Here is a 19,862-nt window from a genome sequence, read left to right on the forward strand (position 1 = left end):
AAAAATGTTGGGAGCTCAACAGAATAATCAAGTCTGTCGCATGTGATATTGCTATTCTCGTGGAAACAAAAATTAAACAACCGCGCGTTCTTACTCAAAAAAATTTAATATGGCCGGACATAGAATTGTTTACCAATGACTCTAGTGAAATATTTGGTAGAATATGGGTCTTATGGCATCCTAACTCTATTAATGCTTGGTTTATTTTTGCTATTGATCAATTCATACATCTTAAGGTGAAGGACAAAAAGAATGACTGTCAATTCAATTTCATTGGTATATATGCTTCAAACAGTATGCAAGAAAGAAATATACTATGGACTAATCTGACTAACATTGCAAATGACTGTCTTAATGTACCTTGGATTGTTCTTGGTGACTTTAATACTGTTCGATACACAAATGAAAAAGTGGGGGATAGATAGCTTTCCGAAAGTCAACTTCAAAGTTTTAATGATTATATAGACACTACTGCATTGATTGATATGAAATCTATGAGCAATTGGCTCTCCGGGAGTAATCAAGGTGTTGCTAACAGAAAAATAATGGCTCGACTCGACAGGTGTTTGATTAATCAAGAATGATTAACAGTTTACCATGATTCACTTTTTGAGTATGATGCACCGTTGTTTTCTGATCATTCTTTAATGTAATATACACGTAGACAAAGCAACACCCAGAGGCAAGAAACCATTTAGATTCTTTAACATGTGGAGTACTCATCCTCAGTTCTTTGATATTATTAGATTAGCTTGGAATGTTAATATACATGGTTCGCCCCTTTCCATCTTATGTCAATAACTCAAAGCATGTAAAGCAGCACTTAAGGAGTGGAATACAAATACCTTTGGAAATATTACCACTCGAGTTCAAATTTGCAGAAATGAACTAATGACAATGCAACGGCCGTTAACAACGGCCGTTCAAATTCAGCCCCAAGATGAGAATCTTATCTATAAAGAGACAGAAGTCAGAAATAACTTCATGTAAGCCTTAAAGTAGGAGGAAAGCTTTGCGAAGCAAAAGTCTCAATAGCATTGGCCGTTAACCACATCAGAAAATGCAAAGACAAATATGGTAATCTTATTGAGAATTTAGATGAGGTTAAAGCATACACTGAGCGATTTTTTTATTCCTTACTCAATCAAGTAGTGCAACCTAATAACATTCATGCGGATCAAACTAAAAAGCTTGATTCGGATGTCATTTCAATCCTCAATGCCCCAATTACAGATGACAAAATTGTAAGAGTTGTCTTTAAGTCACCGAAGCACAAAAGCCCTGGTCTAGATGGATTTCCAGCTCAATTTTACCAAATTACATGGTCTATTATTGGTAATGATGTGATTAAGGCTTGCCAATATTTTTTCTCTTCAGGTCATATTCTTAGAGAGACAAATTATAATTTTATTTCTTTAATTCTCAAGAATGCAGAGGCAGATTCACTAGAGAACTATCGACCCATATCATTATGCAACTTTATTTGCAAGAGAGTATTCTCATCAAGATCATGATAAAAAACCTCATTAGGAAGATCTTCGTCGAAAGAAACCAGTACACATGCTCAAGCAAATGCTAATTATGTCTTTGCTTTGTCAATGTAGAGTGGTTATCCCAAAGTGCTGCATAACTTTACAATAAAACATCGATTCCAAAGATGTAGATGAAAACCATGAAAGGATACCCATAAGGGAATAGACTATAGGCTATCTAACTCCAAATAGACATCAAGGGACCAGCATCATAGAATCATTGGATGATCACGAATAGTCCAGAACCCTTCAAGGACCCGTTGCAAATCTTCTTCGGAGTATAGCTTGTAAACAAAGAAACTGTTCTCCAGCATATGAAGATCAAATGCCGATGTTCCCTATCTAGTTTTGATAAATGACGATAGTGGGAAATATGATGTTTTGAGACCTACCACATAGCCAACAATCGTCATAGGCCATGTCTCAATCAGCTCTGCGGAATCAGTAGTTTCGTACACAGCAATCTTTTTATCAACCTGAACTTCTGGAGCAAAGAAATCCAAGCTGAGATCTGGACTTTCAACCGGAGCCTTGAAGAGGCTAGTCCAAGGCCGAGGGTCACTAGAAATAGGAGCAAGAGGCCGCGATCTAGAGCACGACATACTTCGATGCTGCTTCGTCGAAGGAGCATCTCACCGGAAAGAAGATAGCGGAGGAACAACTTGAGAGGTAAGGGTAGAGAGCCTCACCATCAAATCTACCCTCCCACCGCCGTCACCGACCCCAGGGACCATCGCTGTCATGTCCTTGCGAGCAACCGATCTGTCGCTGGAAGGGCACACTTGCCGCCCCCAAAGAAATCCTCCTCTATTCAACCGAGAAGACGAGGAGCGGGCAGAACTATCGCTTCTTCTCTGTTTCGCTGATGAGATGGCAAGCTAGGGGCTGCACGGATCCCTGTTCCTTGGGAAGACGGGCTGCATAGGGAGATCACAGGTCGATGATCCCAGCCTTCCCGTTGCAACCACCACCGCTATCACCCAGCCCACCTCACCTTTGTTCCTCCTTATGAGAAGGGGAAGAAGGAGAGTAGAGGGCTGCACGCAGGTGCCGCCCCCAAAGAAACCCTCTGTTCCACAGAGTAGAACAGGAGGAGAGCAGGGGATGCAGAACCGCCGGCCCCGGCAGAGCACCGCTGACCACAAGAAGGGTGCGATCGCAGCAGCCTTCCTCCGATCTCTCCTCTGCTGTTTCGCAAAGAAGAAGAGTGTCAGCCGCAAGAAGAAGAGCACAGATCCACTGGCCACAGAGAGGATTGGTCGTCGATCCGTCGCTACCTTCGCCGATGAATCCTCTCCCAACTGGTCGCCTGCTGCTTCTCCCCTATTCTTGGGGAGGGGGAAGAAGGAGGAGAGCAGATGGTGCGATCTCTCCTCCTTTGCCGGTGCCTCTTCTCCTCGATTCTTTGAGAAGAGGAAGAAGGAGAGCAGAGGGGCTGCAGAGGGAAGGGTGCGATCACAGCAGGTCGACGATCACAGCCATCCCGTTGCTAGCAGTCTGGAAGAATCTCCGCCGCCGTCGCCCAGCAGTAGTGGTGAGATCTCCTCGCTTCACCGAGCGCCGATCTCGGTCCAGAGAAGGCGTGCCCTATAGGGTGTTTGGGTGAGCAGATCGCCGCTCTCTGCTCCTCTGTGGAGAGCAGAGGATCTCCCAGGCCGCAGAAGGTTTTCGATCCTGAACGGAGTTCTCTTCTCCCTTCACCGATCGCCAACAGCCCAATTTACCCCTCCTCTGTTCCCGCCGGCAGAGAGGCGAGAAGAGGAAGAAGAGGAAGGGCGATGAGAGATCTGTTCTCTTCTCCCTTTGTTCCTCGCTATGAGAAGCGGAAGGAGGAGAGCAGCGGGCTGCACGCTGTCGCCCTGCTTCTTCCCTCAGCTCGCAGAAGGAGAGCAGTGTCGACAGCAATGGCTCTACTCCCTTCACTGATCGCCAACAACCCACTTTCCCCCTCCTCTGTTCTCGTCGGCAGAGAGGCGAGAAGAGAGTGCGACTTCCGAGGCCCCCATATATATATATATATATATATATATATATATATATATATATATATATATATATATATATATATATATATATATACGTACTGTCTTCTGTACCTACGTATATTTCCTGTATTATTTGAAGTGCTTGTAGGCCGTGTCGTTTCCAAGATTCCATCGCCCTTCCATTTTAAATTGGAGCCGAAGGTTTCACGTGAAGGAAAGAAAAGAACGGTTCAGCCAACTGAACTCCATGGTAGAGTGAGTTTCTCCATTTATCAACACCAAAGCTTCATTCTGCAATGTCTTTTTGCTACTCTTCCGAAGCATGTTGATGTCAACTCTGAGGTTAGAGAATTCTACTCTCTTTTGCATCTAAATTAAGAATGAAAATTTTGCTTCTCTGTATTGTTCCAAAGTGTTGACGACAGATAGAATACAAAAGATAAATACACAAGATTATTAGTCATAATCAGACTGTTTTCATTAAAGGAAGAAGTATGCATCATAATATTCTTCTTCTTCTTGCTAATGACTTGATCAAGAATTTACATTAAAAAATAAGAGGAATGAAAATATGTTTTAAAGCTAATTTACGAAAAACTTTTAATTCAGTTAATAGGAAATTTATCTATAAGATGCTCCTCGATATGAACTCCCACTGGGTTAATTGGATTCATTGTTGCTTGGAAACTTTAAAGTTTTTTATACTCTTCAATGGCTCACTTATTGGTTTGTTTACGAGCACGAATTGCATCCGACAAGGTGATCCACTCTCTCCATATCTCTTTACTATTGTAATGGAAGGACTCAGCTATATATTGGAACAAGCAGTCTCTGATGGCAGCATTAAAGTACCCAATGCTAGTTCTATTCATATATCACACAACTATTCATATATCACACAACTTTTGCATATGATTTACTTATCTTTCTTCAGAATGATTCAACTTTAGTGAGGAACTTGGCTACTATTCTGAATAACTTTGGTATAGTTTCTGGCCTTCATTTAAATCATACAAAAAGTAAAGTCTATATGGGTCCTTGTATTGAGGATAAGGACTTTATTGCACACACTCTGGGGTTAGTGAGGGAAACCTGTTAGTTCCTTATCGAGGTCTCCCACTTATATCCACTGGCATTCACAAAACCCATTGTTAGCCTATCCTGCAAAAAATAAAGAATCGAATTTTCTCCTGAAAAAATAGGCTTCTTTCAAAAGCAGGATGACTTGAACTCATCCGTTCGGTGTTGTACTCTTACTCTATATATTAGTCTAATGCATTTCTTCTACTTGTTGGACTTCTCCAAGATATTGAACGATTATTAATGAACTTCTTCTGGAATGACACAAATGATATGACATTGCATATGGTAAATTGGGACAACATCTACAAACCGAAAAGATATACTAGAGATTGGAATAAAGCATGTTTGGTATAGCAATGGTGAGATCTTTTGCATAACAAATGTTCCTTATGGTCATAATAGATTTTTGCTAGGTATCTTTCCAAGGAATCAATTTGGGAAGTTTCAACAAGAACATATGACTCTGCAGCTTGGAAAGGAATTTTGAAGGCAAGGAATTGGCTAATCAAACACATTTCTTATACAATCTCTTCTAGAACTAGCACTAATATGTGGTATGATCCTTGGGTGAATGGGAAGAGTATATTTCAATTATATAGTGACAGAATATAAAAAGACCTTGGGGCTCCCAAAGATTGGAAGGTTTCCGAGTTCATTGCTAACGGTACCTGGTGTCTCAGTAATCCTATTTCTCCTAAAATGTTATCACTTTGGCCGACTATCATAGCTATTCCAATCAGGAACAACTCTTCCAATATACTTATTTGGCCACATGACAATGATAAATTTAGTACCATATCCGTATGGAATCAAATCAGGCAAAGAATTAACAAGTGGATCCCAAGTAGTTGGACATGGGATCGACCGAGATTATAGAGACATTCCTTATGCACATGGTAGGCCCTTCTTAATAAACTACCTATAGTAAATAATATGACGATAAGAAGTATCTATCATGTTAACCGATACTCTCTTTGTATGCAATAGTAAGAAACTATTGACCACCTCTATTTTGTTTGTGACTATACTAAATGGATATGAAGGAGATTTTAGCGATTCAAACTTAATAGGCTACCGCAACCAAACTTGCATCATTTGGTGGATATGAAAGGAGAGATGTAGTAGAATCTTTGAATGTCAACACACAAACAATGCTCTTGACAGAGATTATTAGAGACTCAAGATCACGGAGCATAATCTCAAAATGGAACACTTTACACGAAAAGAAAAAGATATTTTTATCAAATTCAATTTTGCTATTAGCTAAAGTTCTTAGACGTGATGTTAAATGTTGTACCCACATATAATCTTGACATATCTAGACATTATATTTTATTTATTGACTACAGTTATGAGTCATAATCTTAACATGTGTAGTCATAACTATCACATGTATACTCTAGGAGTTACCTGACTTCGTCTATGACTTGTATAGACAAAACTATTTGTAAAAATTTTATACATAATCAATTTACTTTTACTTATCAAAAAAAAAATTTGCTTCCTTAAGTCTCTATATTTCTTCTTCCAAAATAATGAAGATTTACAAAATTAGCATAGCCAGCAACTTTAAGATTTTTCAGATTTGTGTTGGTCACTGCAGTATATTTTGTAATGCATTAATGTTTTCTTGTGTCACTGGAACTTCTACATGAGTTCATTGAAGTCATCTTTGTGAAACCATGAAATCAAGATAGTACTCCTGAAAATGAATCTCGACATTGTTAAAGAACTTGTAGATTTCATGGATGGTGTGAACCATTACATGCAGCTGTTTGGTTATGAAGGGTATAAGGAGGATTATAGACGAGGCATCAAGTATCTTGTTGTCAATATTGATTCACACTGGCATGAGGCACAGAGTCTTCATGCTCTTTACCTCCTCTTTTACTAAGACAAAACCCCAATTCTTAACTTGTTTCTTCTTTATGGAAACAAACAAAGTTTTTTTGCTCAATGTAGTTATGTCATCGAAAAAGAAATAATGATCTGTTGCCATTACAGGAGAACAACAATCCAACATATTTTGCAAAATATTATTACAATTAGAGCAGTAAATTATCTTCCAAATGCATTTTTATGATGACTGCAGCTGCTGTAGATATCATGCAGCATCTCCAGAGGTCTTATGATCGTCATCCAGCTTGGGGAAACAATGCAAGCAATTTCCATAATTCTTTCAACTTTCATGCTCGAAAATTTTTTTTCTAGAACTAGAAAAATACCTTCACCTTCTCCAAGTCATTATTTATGTGGTGAAGAACATGCTCAAATTTGCATGGCTTGTATGAGTACAAGCTTCAACATTGTTGCAATTTGCTGTAAACAGACAAGCTAGCTTAATACTATTCTTGACAGAATGAGCACTGCAGCCATAAATGCTTGTGCTCTTTGACAACCTGCAATATTTGGTGCTGATGGATAAATGGAAACTTGTTCAATTTCATTCAAAGTAGATTAAGGTCTCCATGAATACAAATCAAGTACTGAGAGAAAAATGATCAATGTTATTCGGTTCACTTATAAAAAGTCCTTGTTTCACCTGTCACATTTTTTCTACAACCAATATTGATTTCACGGGCAAATCTGATTTGGATGCTCAGATTCTAAAAAACTTGCAACTTTAATAAATTTGGCAGTCCATCTCAAGAATAGTGTTCATAGTAGTCCATTCCTTTCTGTCAAGCAGTAATATAAGATTTCATCTCAACTATCATGTAAAAATCATTATGAGAAATAAATTCCAATGGTTCTCCTAAAATTATGGTCTTCTACTTGAACTTTAAGGATCAGAAATTTTCAGCTCACTAGGAAAATAAAATATTTCCAACAAGGAAATAGTAGGTTTGTTTTCAATTTAGGCATTCAACATCTTTTGTTGTTTAGTGCACTGCTAACAATTTCCTTCAGTTCTGTGCTGATGGTTTCTATGCATAAATTGTCTGCAGGGCAGCTGACTGTCTGGACACATTTATGCCAAGTCTCTTAATGTCTCCGACTGTCAAGACAGTGTCTGCTAGGGATGATCGAAAGATATGTTTCCCCATATCTGAAACAAGTTACAAGATAAGTGAACCAAATTATACTAACACGTCATCAAAGATCACTATGTTTAAGAATGTATCATCTTAACTACGAAAACCAAAAATCCTTGGGAGTTGCAAAAACCAAAGGTCGGCAACTGGTCAGGAAGATACCCACATCAAAATTATTTCCATTGAGAATTTACTGGAATAGTTTCATGTCATCTGTGCTCGACTTTGGGTGATTCAGCTAGCTTTGGAATACTCATCGTCCTGAGATGTCCCAAGTTTGGCATAGGGAAATAATCCACGAAATAGACGACGCAACTTGAATTCCATCCGTCCAATCTGGTTATCATCATCATCATCATCATCATCATTTTGTTCGTCTACAAATTGGCTAGAAGCAACTCCCTCATGATCCCTGTTCTTGTCTTTCACTGCAACTTCATTATGAACTTTTGACCCTGTCAATGACCTTCAGAAATGGGAAAAGAAAAATATTTAGAATCAGCAAAGAGAACCAGTGAATGACATTTTAAATGTGTCTGGTTATCTCTAAATGAACAATGGTATATATTATGATTTTCAAAACTAATGAACGTGATAAACATGGAAAAGAATATTAGAGACATACTTTCTCTGTTGTATTGAATCAGTCCCATGATTTTTCAAACTTCCTTCGCTTGGCCCGTGGTTGAGAGAAAGATGTCTAATAAAATGAAGCTGCATCAGAAAAAGAAAGAAAAAAGCAATTATTTATGTCCAAACAACTAATTCTACAAATTGTATGGGCAAAACATAATTAGAAATTGTTAGGAGAATTAAAAGATGCAGCAAAGACACAAAAGAACTCAGATCAAGGGATCAAAAAGAGAATAAATTTAGGCAGTGAACAAGTCAGTGATGTTTAAGACCAAAGCTGTTCTTAAATGAAGACTGATCATATGACTGAAGACATGCATCTTGACATAAAGTGATCTAGTTGCGATGCAGTCTTTGCACATGTCTATGATATTAGCTACCTATTTAAGTCTTAGTGCAGAAGCATGACTTCATAATCAACTGATCAAATTGATCATATATAATTCAATAGAGATGTCAAGAAATTATCCAATAAGATAGATTGAACAAATTAATCCATGATAATATATCTGACTCTGTCAAAGATAAATCAAGATATTTCATATACAAGAAAACATGTAGCAAAATATACTGAAAGTTTGTTAAGGAATTCACTTCCAGAGAACAAGAAAACATTCCCCTTCTTAAAACATTCTGTGGTAACTTGTGGCAATGCATAGATCTCAGGTACAACTAAAGTTATTACTTAGGACAGAACCCTGCTTTTCTCTTTCTCCCTTCAACTGTAGGTGGTATATATACATTTTTTGATTGTACACATGTTGAATCTTCTAATAGAAGAATTGTTTCATTCAATTGCACATATTTATCTGTTGAGGATTGAAAGAGTGGATAAATTCCCTGAGGCCTAAAATTTATGATATTATATAACCAATTTATATCAGAAGAACTCCAACAATTTCACCTATGTTGGACTAGAAAAATAGCAAATGAAGTTCTCCAAGTAGCTGCTAGTACATGAGGAAATATAAGGAAAGTCAGTATCTATCTGCTTCACTTGCATCATTATGTATATACATGTACAGAAAAGAGACGGGCGTCATTCGTTTTCAAAAGAATGCAACACCAGCTTCTTCTTACTGAAAATTCAATTCAAGAACATTTCTAATCTCACCAATTTAGCAAAAACATTGGTATAATATTGATTCCAATAGTCCACATCAAATCTTAAGAAGGCCAAGGGGTGATGTGACAAATTGTTCTAATGAAGCAGGGGATGTCATTAACAATGCCTATAAATGAGAACAATGCAACTTATGTCAGATATTATCAGATCAGCTTGGAATGTTAATATACATGGTTCGACCCCTTACATCTTATGTCAAAAGCTCAAAGCCGGTAAAATAGCACTTAAGGAGTGGAATACAAACACCTTTGGAAATATTACCACCCAGGTTTAAATTTGCAAAAAGGAACTAATGGCAATGCAACATGAACTACAACTTCAACCCCAAGATGAGAATCTTATCCACAAAAAGACAGAAGCCAGAAATAACTTCATGCAAGCCTTAAAGCAGGAGGAAAGTTTTGCAAAGCAGAAGTCTCGACAGCATTGCCTTACTTTAGAGGATTTCAATACTAAGTTTTTCTATGCTTCCATTGCTACTCGAAGGACCGTTAACCGCATCAGATAATGTAGAGACAAATATAGTAATCTTATTGAGAATTTAGATGAGGTTAAAGCATACACTGAGCGATTTTTTTATTCCTTACTCAATCAAGCGGTGCAACCTAATAACATTCATGTGGAGCCAACTAGAAAGCTTGATTTGCATGTCATTTCAATACTCAATACCCCAATTACAGATAATGAAATTGTAAGAGTTGTCTTTAAGTCACCGAAGCACAAAAGCCCTGGTCCAGATGGATTTCTAGCTAAATTTTACTAAATTACATGGTCTATTATTTGGTAATGATGTGATTAAGGCTTACCAACATTTTTTCTCTTCAAGTCATATTCTTAGAGAGATGAATTGCACTTTTATTTCTTTAATTCCCAAGAATGCAGGGGTTGATTTACTAGAGAACTATCGACCCTTATCATTATGCAACTTTATTTACAAGATCATCTCTAAAGTGTTGACAGATAGAATGCAAAAGGTAATACACAAGATCATTAGTCCTAATCAGGTTGCTTTCATCGAAGGGAGAAGTATACATCATAATATTCTGCTTGCTAATGACTTGGTCAAGGATCTGCACTCAAAAGCAAGAAGGACGAAAATCTGTTTTAAAGCTGATTTACGGAAAGCCTTTGATTCAGTTAATAGGAAATTTATCTATAAGATGCTCCTCGATATGAAATTTCCATAGCAATGGGTTAATTGGATTCAAAGTTGTTTGGAAACTCCAAAGTTACTTGGAAACTCCAAAGTTTTCGATACTCTTCAATGGCTCACCTATTGGTTTTTTTAGGAGCACGAATGACATCCAACAAGGTGATCCACTCTCTCCATATCTCTTTACTATTGCAATGGAAGGACTCAGCTATATGTTGGAATAGGCAGTCTCGAATGACAGCATTAAGGTACCCAATGCTAGTTCTATTCATATATCACACATAACTTTTGCAGATGATTTACTTATCTTTCTTCAGAATGATTCAACTTTAGTGAGGAGCCTGGCTACTATTCTGAACGACTTTGATATGGTTTCTGGCCTTCAGTTAAATCATGCGAAAAGTAAAGTCTATATGGGTCCTTGCATTGAGAATAAGGACTTTATTGCACACACTCTGGGGGTTAGTGAGGGAAGTCTGTCAGTTCCTTATCTGGGTCTCCCACTCATATCCACTAGCATTCACAAAACCCACTGTCAGTCTATCCTGCAAAAAATAAATAATAGAATTACCTCCTGGAAAAATAGGCTTCTTTCAAAAGCAGAACGATTTGAACTCATCCGTTCGGTGTTGTTCTCGTACTCTATATATTGGTCTAATGCATTTCTTATGCCTGTTGAACTTCTCCAAGATATTGAACGATTATTAATGAACTTCTTCTATAATGACACAAATGATAAGACATTGCATATGGTAAATTGGGATAGCATCTGCAAACCGAAAGATGAAGGGGGGCTGAATCTAAGAAATACTAAAGATTGGAATAAAGCATGTTTAGTACAGCAATTGTGGGATCTTTTGCAAAACAAATGTTACTTATGGTCACAATGGGTTTCTACTAGGTATCTTTCAAAGGAATCAATTTGAGAAATTTCAACAAGAACATACTACTCTGCAGCTTGGAAAGGAATTTTAAAGGCAAGGAATTGGCTAATCAAACATATTTCTTATGCAATCTCTTTTGGAACTAGTACTAATATGTGGTACGATCCTTGGGTGAATGGGAAAAGTATATTTCAATTATATGGTGACAAAATACGAAAAGACCTTGGGGCTCCCAAAGATTGAAAGGTTTCTTAGTTCATTGCTAACGGTACCTGGTGTCTCCCTAATCCTATTTCTCCTGAAATGATATCACTTTGACTGACTATCACAGCTATTCCACTCAGGAACAACTCTTCAAATATACTTATTTGGCCTCATGACAATGGCAAATTTAGTGCCACATCCGCTTGGAATCAAATCAGGTAAAGAAATAACAAGTGGATCCCAAGCAGTTGGACATGGGATCGATCGGGATCACAGAGACATTCCTTATGTACATAGCAGGCCCTTCTTAATAAACTACCTACAATAGACAATATGAAGAGAAGAGGTATCTATCATGTTAACCGATGCTCCCTTTGTATGCAACAAGAAGAAACTGTTAACCACCTCTATTTTGCTTATGACTATACTAAATGAATATGGAAGGAGATTCTCCAGCGATTCAAACTCAATAGACTGCCGTAACCAAACTTACATAAAAAATTAGGTGACCTGATGCAATGTTTCTCAAGAAAAGGACCTCTTACACAATTGGCAAAGATTACTTTTAGATGTGCTATTTGGTGGATGTGAAAGGAGAGATGTAGCAGAATCTTTGAGTGTTAACACACAAACAATACTCAGCTCTTGACAGAGATTATTAAAGACTCAAGATCATGTATGGAGCACAATCTCAAAATGGAGCACTTTACACGAAGAAAAAAAGATATTTTTGTCAAATTCAATTTTACTATTAGCTAAAGATCTTGGGCATGATGTTAAATGTTGTACCCACAGGTAGTCTTGGCATATCTGGACATTACATTTTATTTATTGGCTATAGTTAGGAGTTATAGTCTATAGCATGTGTAGTCATAACTACCGCATGTGTACTCTATGAGTTACTTGGCTTCGTCTATGACTTGTATAGACAAAGCTATTTGTAGAAACTTTACACATAATCAATTTATTTTTACTTACAAAAAAAAAAGAATAATGCAGCAATAGTAGATGCTATGCACTCAAGGTTGGATCAAATATTGCACATATATGTTGCATCCTAGTTTAAGTGAAATCATCGGCAGCCAAACATCCATCAAAGAGAACTTGAATAATAATTTACAGGTAGACTGAGGCTACCATTTCTTCGGCCTGTATCTTGGACCAACTAATGTGCATCTAAGAAAATTAATGAAGAAACTCATTTGTATGCTGACCTGATCTCCATCTTTGATTCCGAAATTTCTCAGACAAGCCTTATCATTCGTCAATGTGTATTCGTTGTAACTTAAGCAGAAGTGACCCCATACATGAGACCTATTATAATAAACACAATCATAAGAGCCGGATTCATCCAAAAGAAACAAGGAAAAAAAAACCCAGAGAACACTCAGAAGCCCTGTTCTAAGAAAATATAGCATTAAATGTGAGCCAGCAGTACCTTTTTGCCAGGCACCCAACATGAATTAGCATAAAAGAACGACCTTTGAGAGGACAGTGAAATTATATAGCATCCATTTCATTGCATAGATAATATATGTGTGCAAAACAAATTATTTACGACGAGATTTTAGGGAAAGTGACGAATCAAAAAGGTTCCCACCAAGATATGATGCAACTCCCGTCTTTGGAAGGCTGACTGAAGAGTTCCTCGATGGCTTCCTTTAGCTCCCCCACGCATGCGGTCTTCGCGATTTGCACATCTGCGAACAATCGACACGAAAATTAGGCAAATCCAGAAACGAGTGAACAGACAAGGGGTTCGATTACGAGTATGGAATTGCCACCGAAGGAGGAGCCGTCCAACTTGAGGACGGAGAGGCGGAGGAGAGGGTCGGTGGGGAGGCGGAAATAGGAGAAGCTGTTGTGGCGTCTGTGGCCGCGGGGGGAGACGCGGATGCTGAGATCGCCATCCGCTGATGGGAAAGAGCCGGCGGCGGCGGCGACGGTGGCGCCGGCGTCAGGGATGAGAGGGGAACCTGTGGACTGCGACAGGGACCGCGGCAGCCCCATGCAGCACGCGACGTCGCTTGGCATCCACACCATCCACCACCCCGGTCTCCCCTAGCTCTCCTCCTTGTCGTCGAGGGCGACAGAAAGATGGCAGGTACTGTATCTCCTATGCCGTCTCTCTCGTGGAGGGAACCATTTCGGACGATGAGGAGGACAATGATGATGAGTGTGGTCAGGGGAAGAAGGGAAGGAGGGGCAAGCCTTCGACTAGGGATAGGTGTGGGCGTATTCTTTAGGGATTGGTAGGCTTGTTTGGGGTGGGAGAACAGAGAAGAGGATGCAGATTCTTCGGATGAAGACAGCGGAAAGAGAAGAGGACGCCAAATATGGAGAGAGAGAGAGAGGGCCATTGGAAGGGTGAGCTTGGACGACGGGCGTCTTTATTCGCAGGTATGACGGCTGGCACGAGGAGAAGGAATTTTTTACGTGTCCGCAATTCATAAAAACAAAAGATAAGAGTGAATTCTATTTTTATTTTTATTTTTTTTCCGAAGAGGTCCTTTTTTTTCACGTTGTCAATCGGTATTTTTATCATATTTTTCAAAATAATCCTAGTAAAACACAACAATAAATTTTATTTTTCTTAATGGATCAATTCATAGGATGAATCAATCCACTAATTTAGATCAGTAGTTGATTATTCTTATTCCTAAACCAATAATGATGTTTATTTGAAATCTTATTTTTATATATGAACTAGTTTTAAGTCAATTTATTTTTATTGTAATATTTTTTAATGAATCTATAGTGTTTGGATGGAGGTATCAAAAATACTATAATCTTATTACAATATTTTAGACATGAGGGATTGGATTGATTCATATTCTAATTCTATAGATAGATCTACATAGTGTAACAAGATATTGCTCCCATTATATTGTCACAAGAGTATTTAACGGATTAGACAAATAGAATTGTTATGAGTTTTTTTTTTTAATTCATCCAATAAAATATAAGTAAAATATATTATCAAACAAAAAAAATAAATAAATATGAGGGGTGGGGGGAAATGTTTGGAGATTTGGGTTGGGTCAGACGGGTTTGGATTTGGGTTCGAATTTACTACTAAATTATATGGTTTGCTTTACAAGGCAAGTCTTATGCTCCTTATCAAACGACGCAAAAAGGCATTGCATCGCCCGTTAGGGTTGCTTCAAGGTGGCTCAAAGCATCATCTTTAACAAGGGCTTTTTATTTCATGGAATGCCTTTTTTTTTTTTGTCTCATTGGGCTCTTTACACTTACCTATTCGTATCCACCTAATTCATTTCGGAATCATGACAAGCACAAGCTTGTCAAGCTTCGAGTAATTATTAGAAAGGAAGCATCCAAGAACTTTTGAGTCAATCAACTAAAAAAGAGTCCTGTGAGATATGCAAAGCAGCAATTAGCATGTCTTCTTCTTCTGGAGGAGCCTCAGACCTAAATCAATCAATTGGCTTCAAGCAAATGCATATAACCAGGACCAAGTTAGATTAGCCCATGGCAATGTAGCACAAATGTTCATTGTCTCGCAAGCCACCAAGTCCTGATGCACACAGAGATATAGCAAATCTCCTTTTTCTTTTTTTCCTGCTTCGCTTTGTTGCTACCATGATCATTAAAGATTTCAAAGCTTACACATGCAGAAGGAAAATAATTCCGTAGCAGACACATGAAAGAAACCATGATTCCATTTCTTGCAGGCTTCATTTGGTTATCAGACACTTGGTAAAAGTTATGCAAAATTTTTGGTTGACGGTCATATAAGCCTCAACATATCCAAAATTTTAATGTAACAAAAGAAGTAGTAACACACTCGATACAATTATTTCTAGCAGACGGAGAAAGAGAAAATACGCTGGAGTTGGGATCTCATCCCTGTTCAAATGTACCACCCGAGCTCATTATCGTTGTCTCTTTCACAAAATGGAAGTTTAAATAAAATGAAAAGATTAGTTGACAAACATCCACCACTAGCTTGCGTGACTTGATAACCGACCACTTTAAGCGCCGGTAATAAGCAGCTCGGAGGAGAGCAAGCGACAGTACAAAAATCCATTTGAATCCCATATACCAAAACAAAACATGAAAGCTCAATGGAGATTACAAATATATGAAGAAAGGTCTAGTGGGGTTGCAGAAAGCAAGGTTACAAATAAAGTCACATGCTCATGTAGATGAAAACAAGCTTACCACTTCAACAAATTGTGTCAAATCATCACTTTATGCACAAAATGAAACATAACATACATCAAAAGATTATTGAATTAGGTTTCTTTAGAAGCAATGACAAAACGTAGAAACCAAATTTGCCACTACCAATGCATTTCTCAATTCGGAATCTCAGAATGCTTTGACTTTATACATGATCGAATTGGAAATCTTCAGAATGAATCAACTACAATAATAAGTGGCAAATACATCAACAGATCAAGCTTAAAGCAAACAGTATCAAATGCATGTCCAAATAAAAAGTTGTTTTGTTTACATTATTGCTTATATCCTTTAGTTAGACATGTTCCATAAATCTGATGTATTTTATCACATGATAGAAGCTGTAGCAAACAATTACAACATTTCATTTGTTTGCTGTTTATCTCATAGGATAGCATATAATAACTTTACATAGTTATTTGGAATCTTACCAAAACACCAGCAGGAGGATCACGGTGGCCAGTGAGAAGAGCAAAAACATAGTTTTGCCCATTGTGTCGTGCCTAAAAAAAAACACAAGTTGAAAGTTCTGATCAGGCTACAACCAAAATTCATATTCGATGGTTTTACCTTACTGATCAGGCTAAGGTCTGGAGGATATGCTCCTCCATTTGCAAATCTGGCTGCTTGTTCATTTGAATACGGCTGAGGAAAACGGTCACTTAATTTACCAGGACGAGTAAACATTTCACCTTCATCATTGGGACCATCAACCACCTCAATCTCAGCAGCCATCGCTATTGTCTCTTCTTCAGTGTAAGCCACACCAACAAGATCTCGATATGAAATCAGAGACATCGAGTGGCAAGAAGCACAAACTTGTTGATAAACTTGATGACCACGACGAATACTGATCAAATCATTGAATGTGATTTAATGTAATATAATTTGGTAGCCATATAAGTTATGATGCAAAAAAAGCAAAGTAACAAGTAATTAGCAAACTGAAGCCAAGAGCAGAAGAAAAATATGTACTAACACCCATTAAATGGCCATCTAGCAATGTAGCTCTGTTAAACATGTGTACTAACACCAAAAAAAATGAAATGAAATCCTTCAGGGTTGATACTATAACTAGAATTATCAAGTACATCGACTATTTGATTTAACATCGTACAAAAGCAGAAGAAAAATATTGTCCTTAAAAGACACAATGTTCTTGAAATATATATTTAAGATAAGTGTGATGGAAATCTTTTACTCACGATGCATGATCATATGAACTAAGAATGCCTTTGTGAGGCCATGGGTAACTAGGAGCTGGTAAACCATGTTCTGCTTCATCAGCAGATGCGATGGTAGCACAGCTCAGAATACCAGAAATTCCAGCTCCAACTAGTGCCAGGACTCTCAATCTCAGTGACTCCATGGTAGATGATCCAACAGCATCCTCCTGCCTTATGGATGAAACCAAAGATGACGCCTGCATATAAAAAATAAACAGAAACAGCATGACTTTTTCAAATCAGAAGTAAAGAGTTCAACAAAACTCTGCATATCAAAATATATGTAAAATACAGGCAGAAGATCAACGTACAAGATAACTTACTAAAGAAAAACTAGGATATCCTCCTTCCCTCATAAATTATCAATAACTTATAAAGTAATTAACATAATTAGATTGGTTATGACCAATGCCAACCAGATTAGAAACATCAGATCCAGACCAACCAATCAAGCCCATCTTTCTGTCAGCACCCAACTCTGTTGCAAAAAATGATTGTTAACCAATACAGCATCCTAGCGCCTTAGGGCATCCATTTGTGTTTGACCACACTGTAACATATTTGTCAGCCCATACAATTCCTTGCTGGTCCTCCAAGAGCAAGAAACAAAAATGCCACCAATGTATCTGACAACGTTACCTCATAAAGAAGAAAAACGAAGTTCCTTGTGTAATGATGACATTAACGAAAAAATTACAGCAGTTTGGATACTATCTTTGATCACACGCCCAGACTAGCTCTTCTCTCCCAAATGGGCATGTTGCTTTCATGACAAAATGAACAGAAAACATGCCATGTTTACAGAAGTGGCTGTCATCAAGTCATTTAATTCATTAAAAGCCAATTTAGTCAGTGTCACCTTAAATGATATACAGATAACTGTGCAACTAGTTTGTGAATTCAGCCCATGTAAATCCAAAACATCCTTTTATAGTCTTCGCTGGTACCTTCGTTTCTTGGACCCTTATATACCTCTACCATTAAGAATGCATATTTAGAAGAAGCTGCCAAGGTTTAGTTGAGATACCTGGGTTTGGGTGCATGTAAACAGAAATTTCTATGGAATAAAATATATGTAAACTCTTGGACTAGAAAACATCTGAAACTTATACTCCATGGCATGGTTATAAAAACTAGTACTACTCTTAGTATAATAGAAGCTCCGTTGGCGAGTTCTTACTGCTTGCAAACAGACTCCTGTCCTCACAGCTTACTCCTGACTTGACTCTAAGCTCTGAAAAAAGCGAACAAATAATGATTGGAAACTCGGACTTGCTCATTCACCTTAGGACTCGCCCCAGAAACTGTTTTCGTTCTAGTTCAAGCAGACCTTACAGGCCTAATTTGAGGCAAGGAAAGAGGGAGCACAGGAGAGTATAGTATCCTTTCTTTCCTCGCACACAGCTCATTCTTGAGTATAGTTGACTTTGGAACTCACTCCTACTGTTGCTACTATCTGCAATAACGTAACTTTCCTTGAGAACAGAAACATAAGATCCAGCCGATGATCTCGTTGCCAATGCTAAATCCCCTTATTCCGTTTAGTCCCCAAGTCCTGTGTTCTTCCGTATACTGTTCCCGTTCTCATCTGAAGGGTCGGTCTTAATTCATACTTGCTGAATTCATAACTATTGTATACCTATTCTCTTGTACTATACTTCTTGCTCTACTTTCTTTCGGGGGCTCCTGCCGCTCCAATTACTTAAGGGCACAGGACTTGAGCCTTTCTTTTCACCGAGAAATCATCCTTCTTAAGCTTGCCTTGGACAGCGACTTTGATCTCTTTACTACTTTGATCTTAAGGAACTTCCACCTTTAAGAAGCCACTCCTCTTTAGCTGTAGGGCAGACAAGTAAAAAACCATCAATGGAATCCATGGCTGTAAGGTAAACTCACTCACACCTCGTGCATTATGTTGTAGGGCCTGTAAGATATGATTTGATTCACCCTGCACTGCATTCCACAGTCCATTCTGCAGCTGACTTGATTTCTACTCTCTTGTAACTGTTTCTCTTCTATATGGAATAACACAAGAACTTCATTGAATTGCCTTGCCCTAAACTAGAAATCAGGGAACAAGCAACTGCTACAAAGGTAAAGAGAGGAAGGAACTACTAGAAAGCTTGAGTCACAGTCCTCCGCAAGTCCTAATTCAGGCAGCGTAGTTTTAAATATATGTATTAAGGAACCATCCTTTCTTAATGCATAGTTTTACCCGCAAGGTAAAGAACCTCCGCAAGTCGTAATACAATTATCCCTTCCCCCACTCCTCCTTTGGTACTCTCTTGCTTTTGCTGAGTGAATATCGTGGAGGCAGCATAGTGCTTTACAGGCTTGTAGGGCGGCCTCCTTCTGAATGGCTCTGAGCTCTCCTTCGGTGGCCTGGATCTGGCTGAGAGGGGTTCCTCTCTGCATCCCTGATTTGAGCTCATCCAGTTTCTGTTGGTACTGTTGGACAGGGTCTTCAATAATCGGTTGAGACATGCCATTGCCTTCGGGTTCGGGTTTATTTGAACTTCCTGAGTGGCTTCCAGTAGTAAAAACACTTGCTCGTTTGGCCATCCTGAACTAAAATATTTATTAGTCTGGATAAAGAATCGGCGAGGATATTACTTGCTCCTTCGATGTGCTCGAATTTTATCTCTACGCCGCTCCCTGTTATATAGTCTACGAAAGCCATCCACCGTACCCTGGAAGGTTTGTTCTGGGCAGACTTGTTGAAGAAGCTGATAATTGCTTGACAGTCTATCCTGATAATGATCTCCCTTTTATCTATAAAATATATTTTTAAGGAT

At 38.3% G+C, this 19,862-nt stretch overlaps 2 protein-coding genes and 1 long non-coding RNA gene across 4 annotated transcripts; all 3 read right to left on the reverse strand.

Moving 5' to 3' along the window:
• Positions 1-1,502: 1,502 nt before the first annotated feature.
• Positions 1,503-3,513, reverse strand: LOC135617330 (uncharacterized). Its single transcript, XR_010488678.1, has 2 exons — positions 2,810-3,513; positions 1,503-2,719 (listed from the first exon to the last, which is right to left on the reverse strand). It is a non-coding gene; the product is annotated as an uncharacterized LOC135617330 (long non-coding RNA).
• A 3,808-nt stretch (positions 3,514-7,321) lies between these two features.
• Positions 7,322-13,998, reverse strand: LOC135617331 (uncharacterized). 2 transcript variants are annotated; one of them, XR_010488679.1, is made up of 6 exons: positions 13,420-13,998; positions 13,236-13,335; positions 12,850-12,949; positions 8,261-8,349; positions 7,802-8,101; positions 7,322-7,649 (listed from the first exon to the last, which is right to left on the reverse strand). XR_010488679.1 is itself a non-coding variant. In XM_065117425.1 (5 exons), the coding sequence occupies exons 1-5, from the start codon at positions 13,676-13,678 to the stop codon at positions 7,870-7,872; spliced, it is 780 nt and encodes a 259-aa protein (XP_064973497.1). In that variant the 5' UTR covers positions 13,679-13,998; the 3' UTR covers positions 7,668-7,869. The 2 variants fall into 2 exon arrangements, 1 of the variants encoding a protein (XP_064973497.1); XM_065117425.1 differs by lacking the exon at positions 7,322-7,649 and having other exon boundaries at positions 7,668-8,101.
• A 1,063-nt stretch (positions 13,999-15,061) lies between these two features.
• LOC103974912 (cytochrome c1 2, heme protein, mitochondrial-like) lies at positions 15,062-17,210 on the reverse strand. Its single transcript, XM_065115548.1, has 5 exons — positions 17,047-17,210; positions 16,412-16,691; positions 16,253-16,344; positions 15,593-15,719; positions 15,062-15,067 (listed from the first exon to the last, which is right to left on the reverse strand). The coding sequence occupies exons 1-5, from the start codon at positions 17,208-17,210 to the stop codon at positions 15,062-15,064; spliced, it is 669 nt and encodes a 222-aa protein (XP_064971620.1).
• Positions 17,211-19,862: the final 2,652 nt, after the last annotated feature.

Source organism: Musa acuminata, chromosome BXJ2-7 (assembly GCF_036884655.1).
Source record: "Musa acuminata AAA Group cultivar baxijiao chromosome BXJ2-7, Cavendish_Baxijiao_AAA, whole genome shotgun sequence".
Classification (NCBI taxonomy): domain Eukaryota; kingdom Viridiplantae; phylum Streptophyta; class Magnoliopsida; order Zingiberales; family Musaceae; genus Musa; species Musa acuminata.

Bases quoted from the DNA above. Each gene is read 5' to 3' on its own strand.
- LOC135617331 (XM_065117425.1), bottom strand. From the start codon at position 13,678: ATGGTGTGGATGCCAAGCGACGTCGCGTGCTGCATGGGGCTGCCGCGG. The intron at 13,336-13,419 runs GTGGCAATTCCA...GATTGTTCGCAG, and splicing joins GTTGGACGGCTCCTCCTTCG to ATGTGCAAATCGCGAAGACC. The intron at 12,950-13,235 runs GTGGGAACCTTT...TTATTATAATAG, and splicing joins GGGAGTTGCATCATATCTTG to GTCTCATGTATGGGGTCACT.
- LOC103974912 (XM_065115548.1), bottom strand. From the start codon at position 17,210: ATGGAGTCACTGAGATTGAGAGTCCTGGCACTAGTTGGAGCTGGAATT. The intron at 16,692-17,046 runs GTGAGTAAAAGA...TGATTTGATCAG, and splicing joins AGTTCATATGATCATGCATC to TATTCGTCGTGGTCATCAAG. The intron at 15,720-16,252 runs GTAAAGTTATTA...ATCTCCATTGAG, and splicing joins GTAAGATTCCAAATAACTAT to CTTTCATGTTTTGTTTTGGT.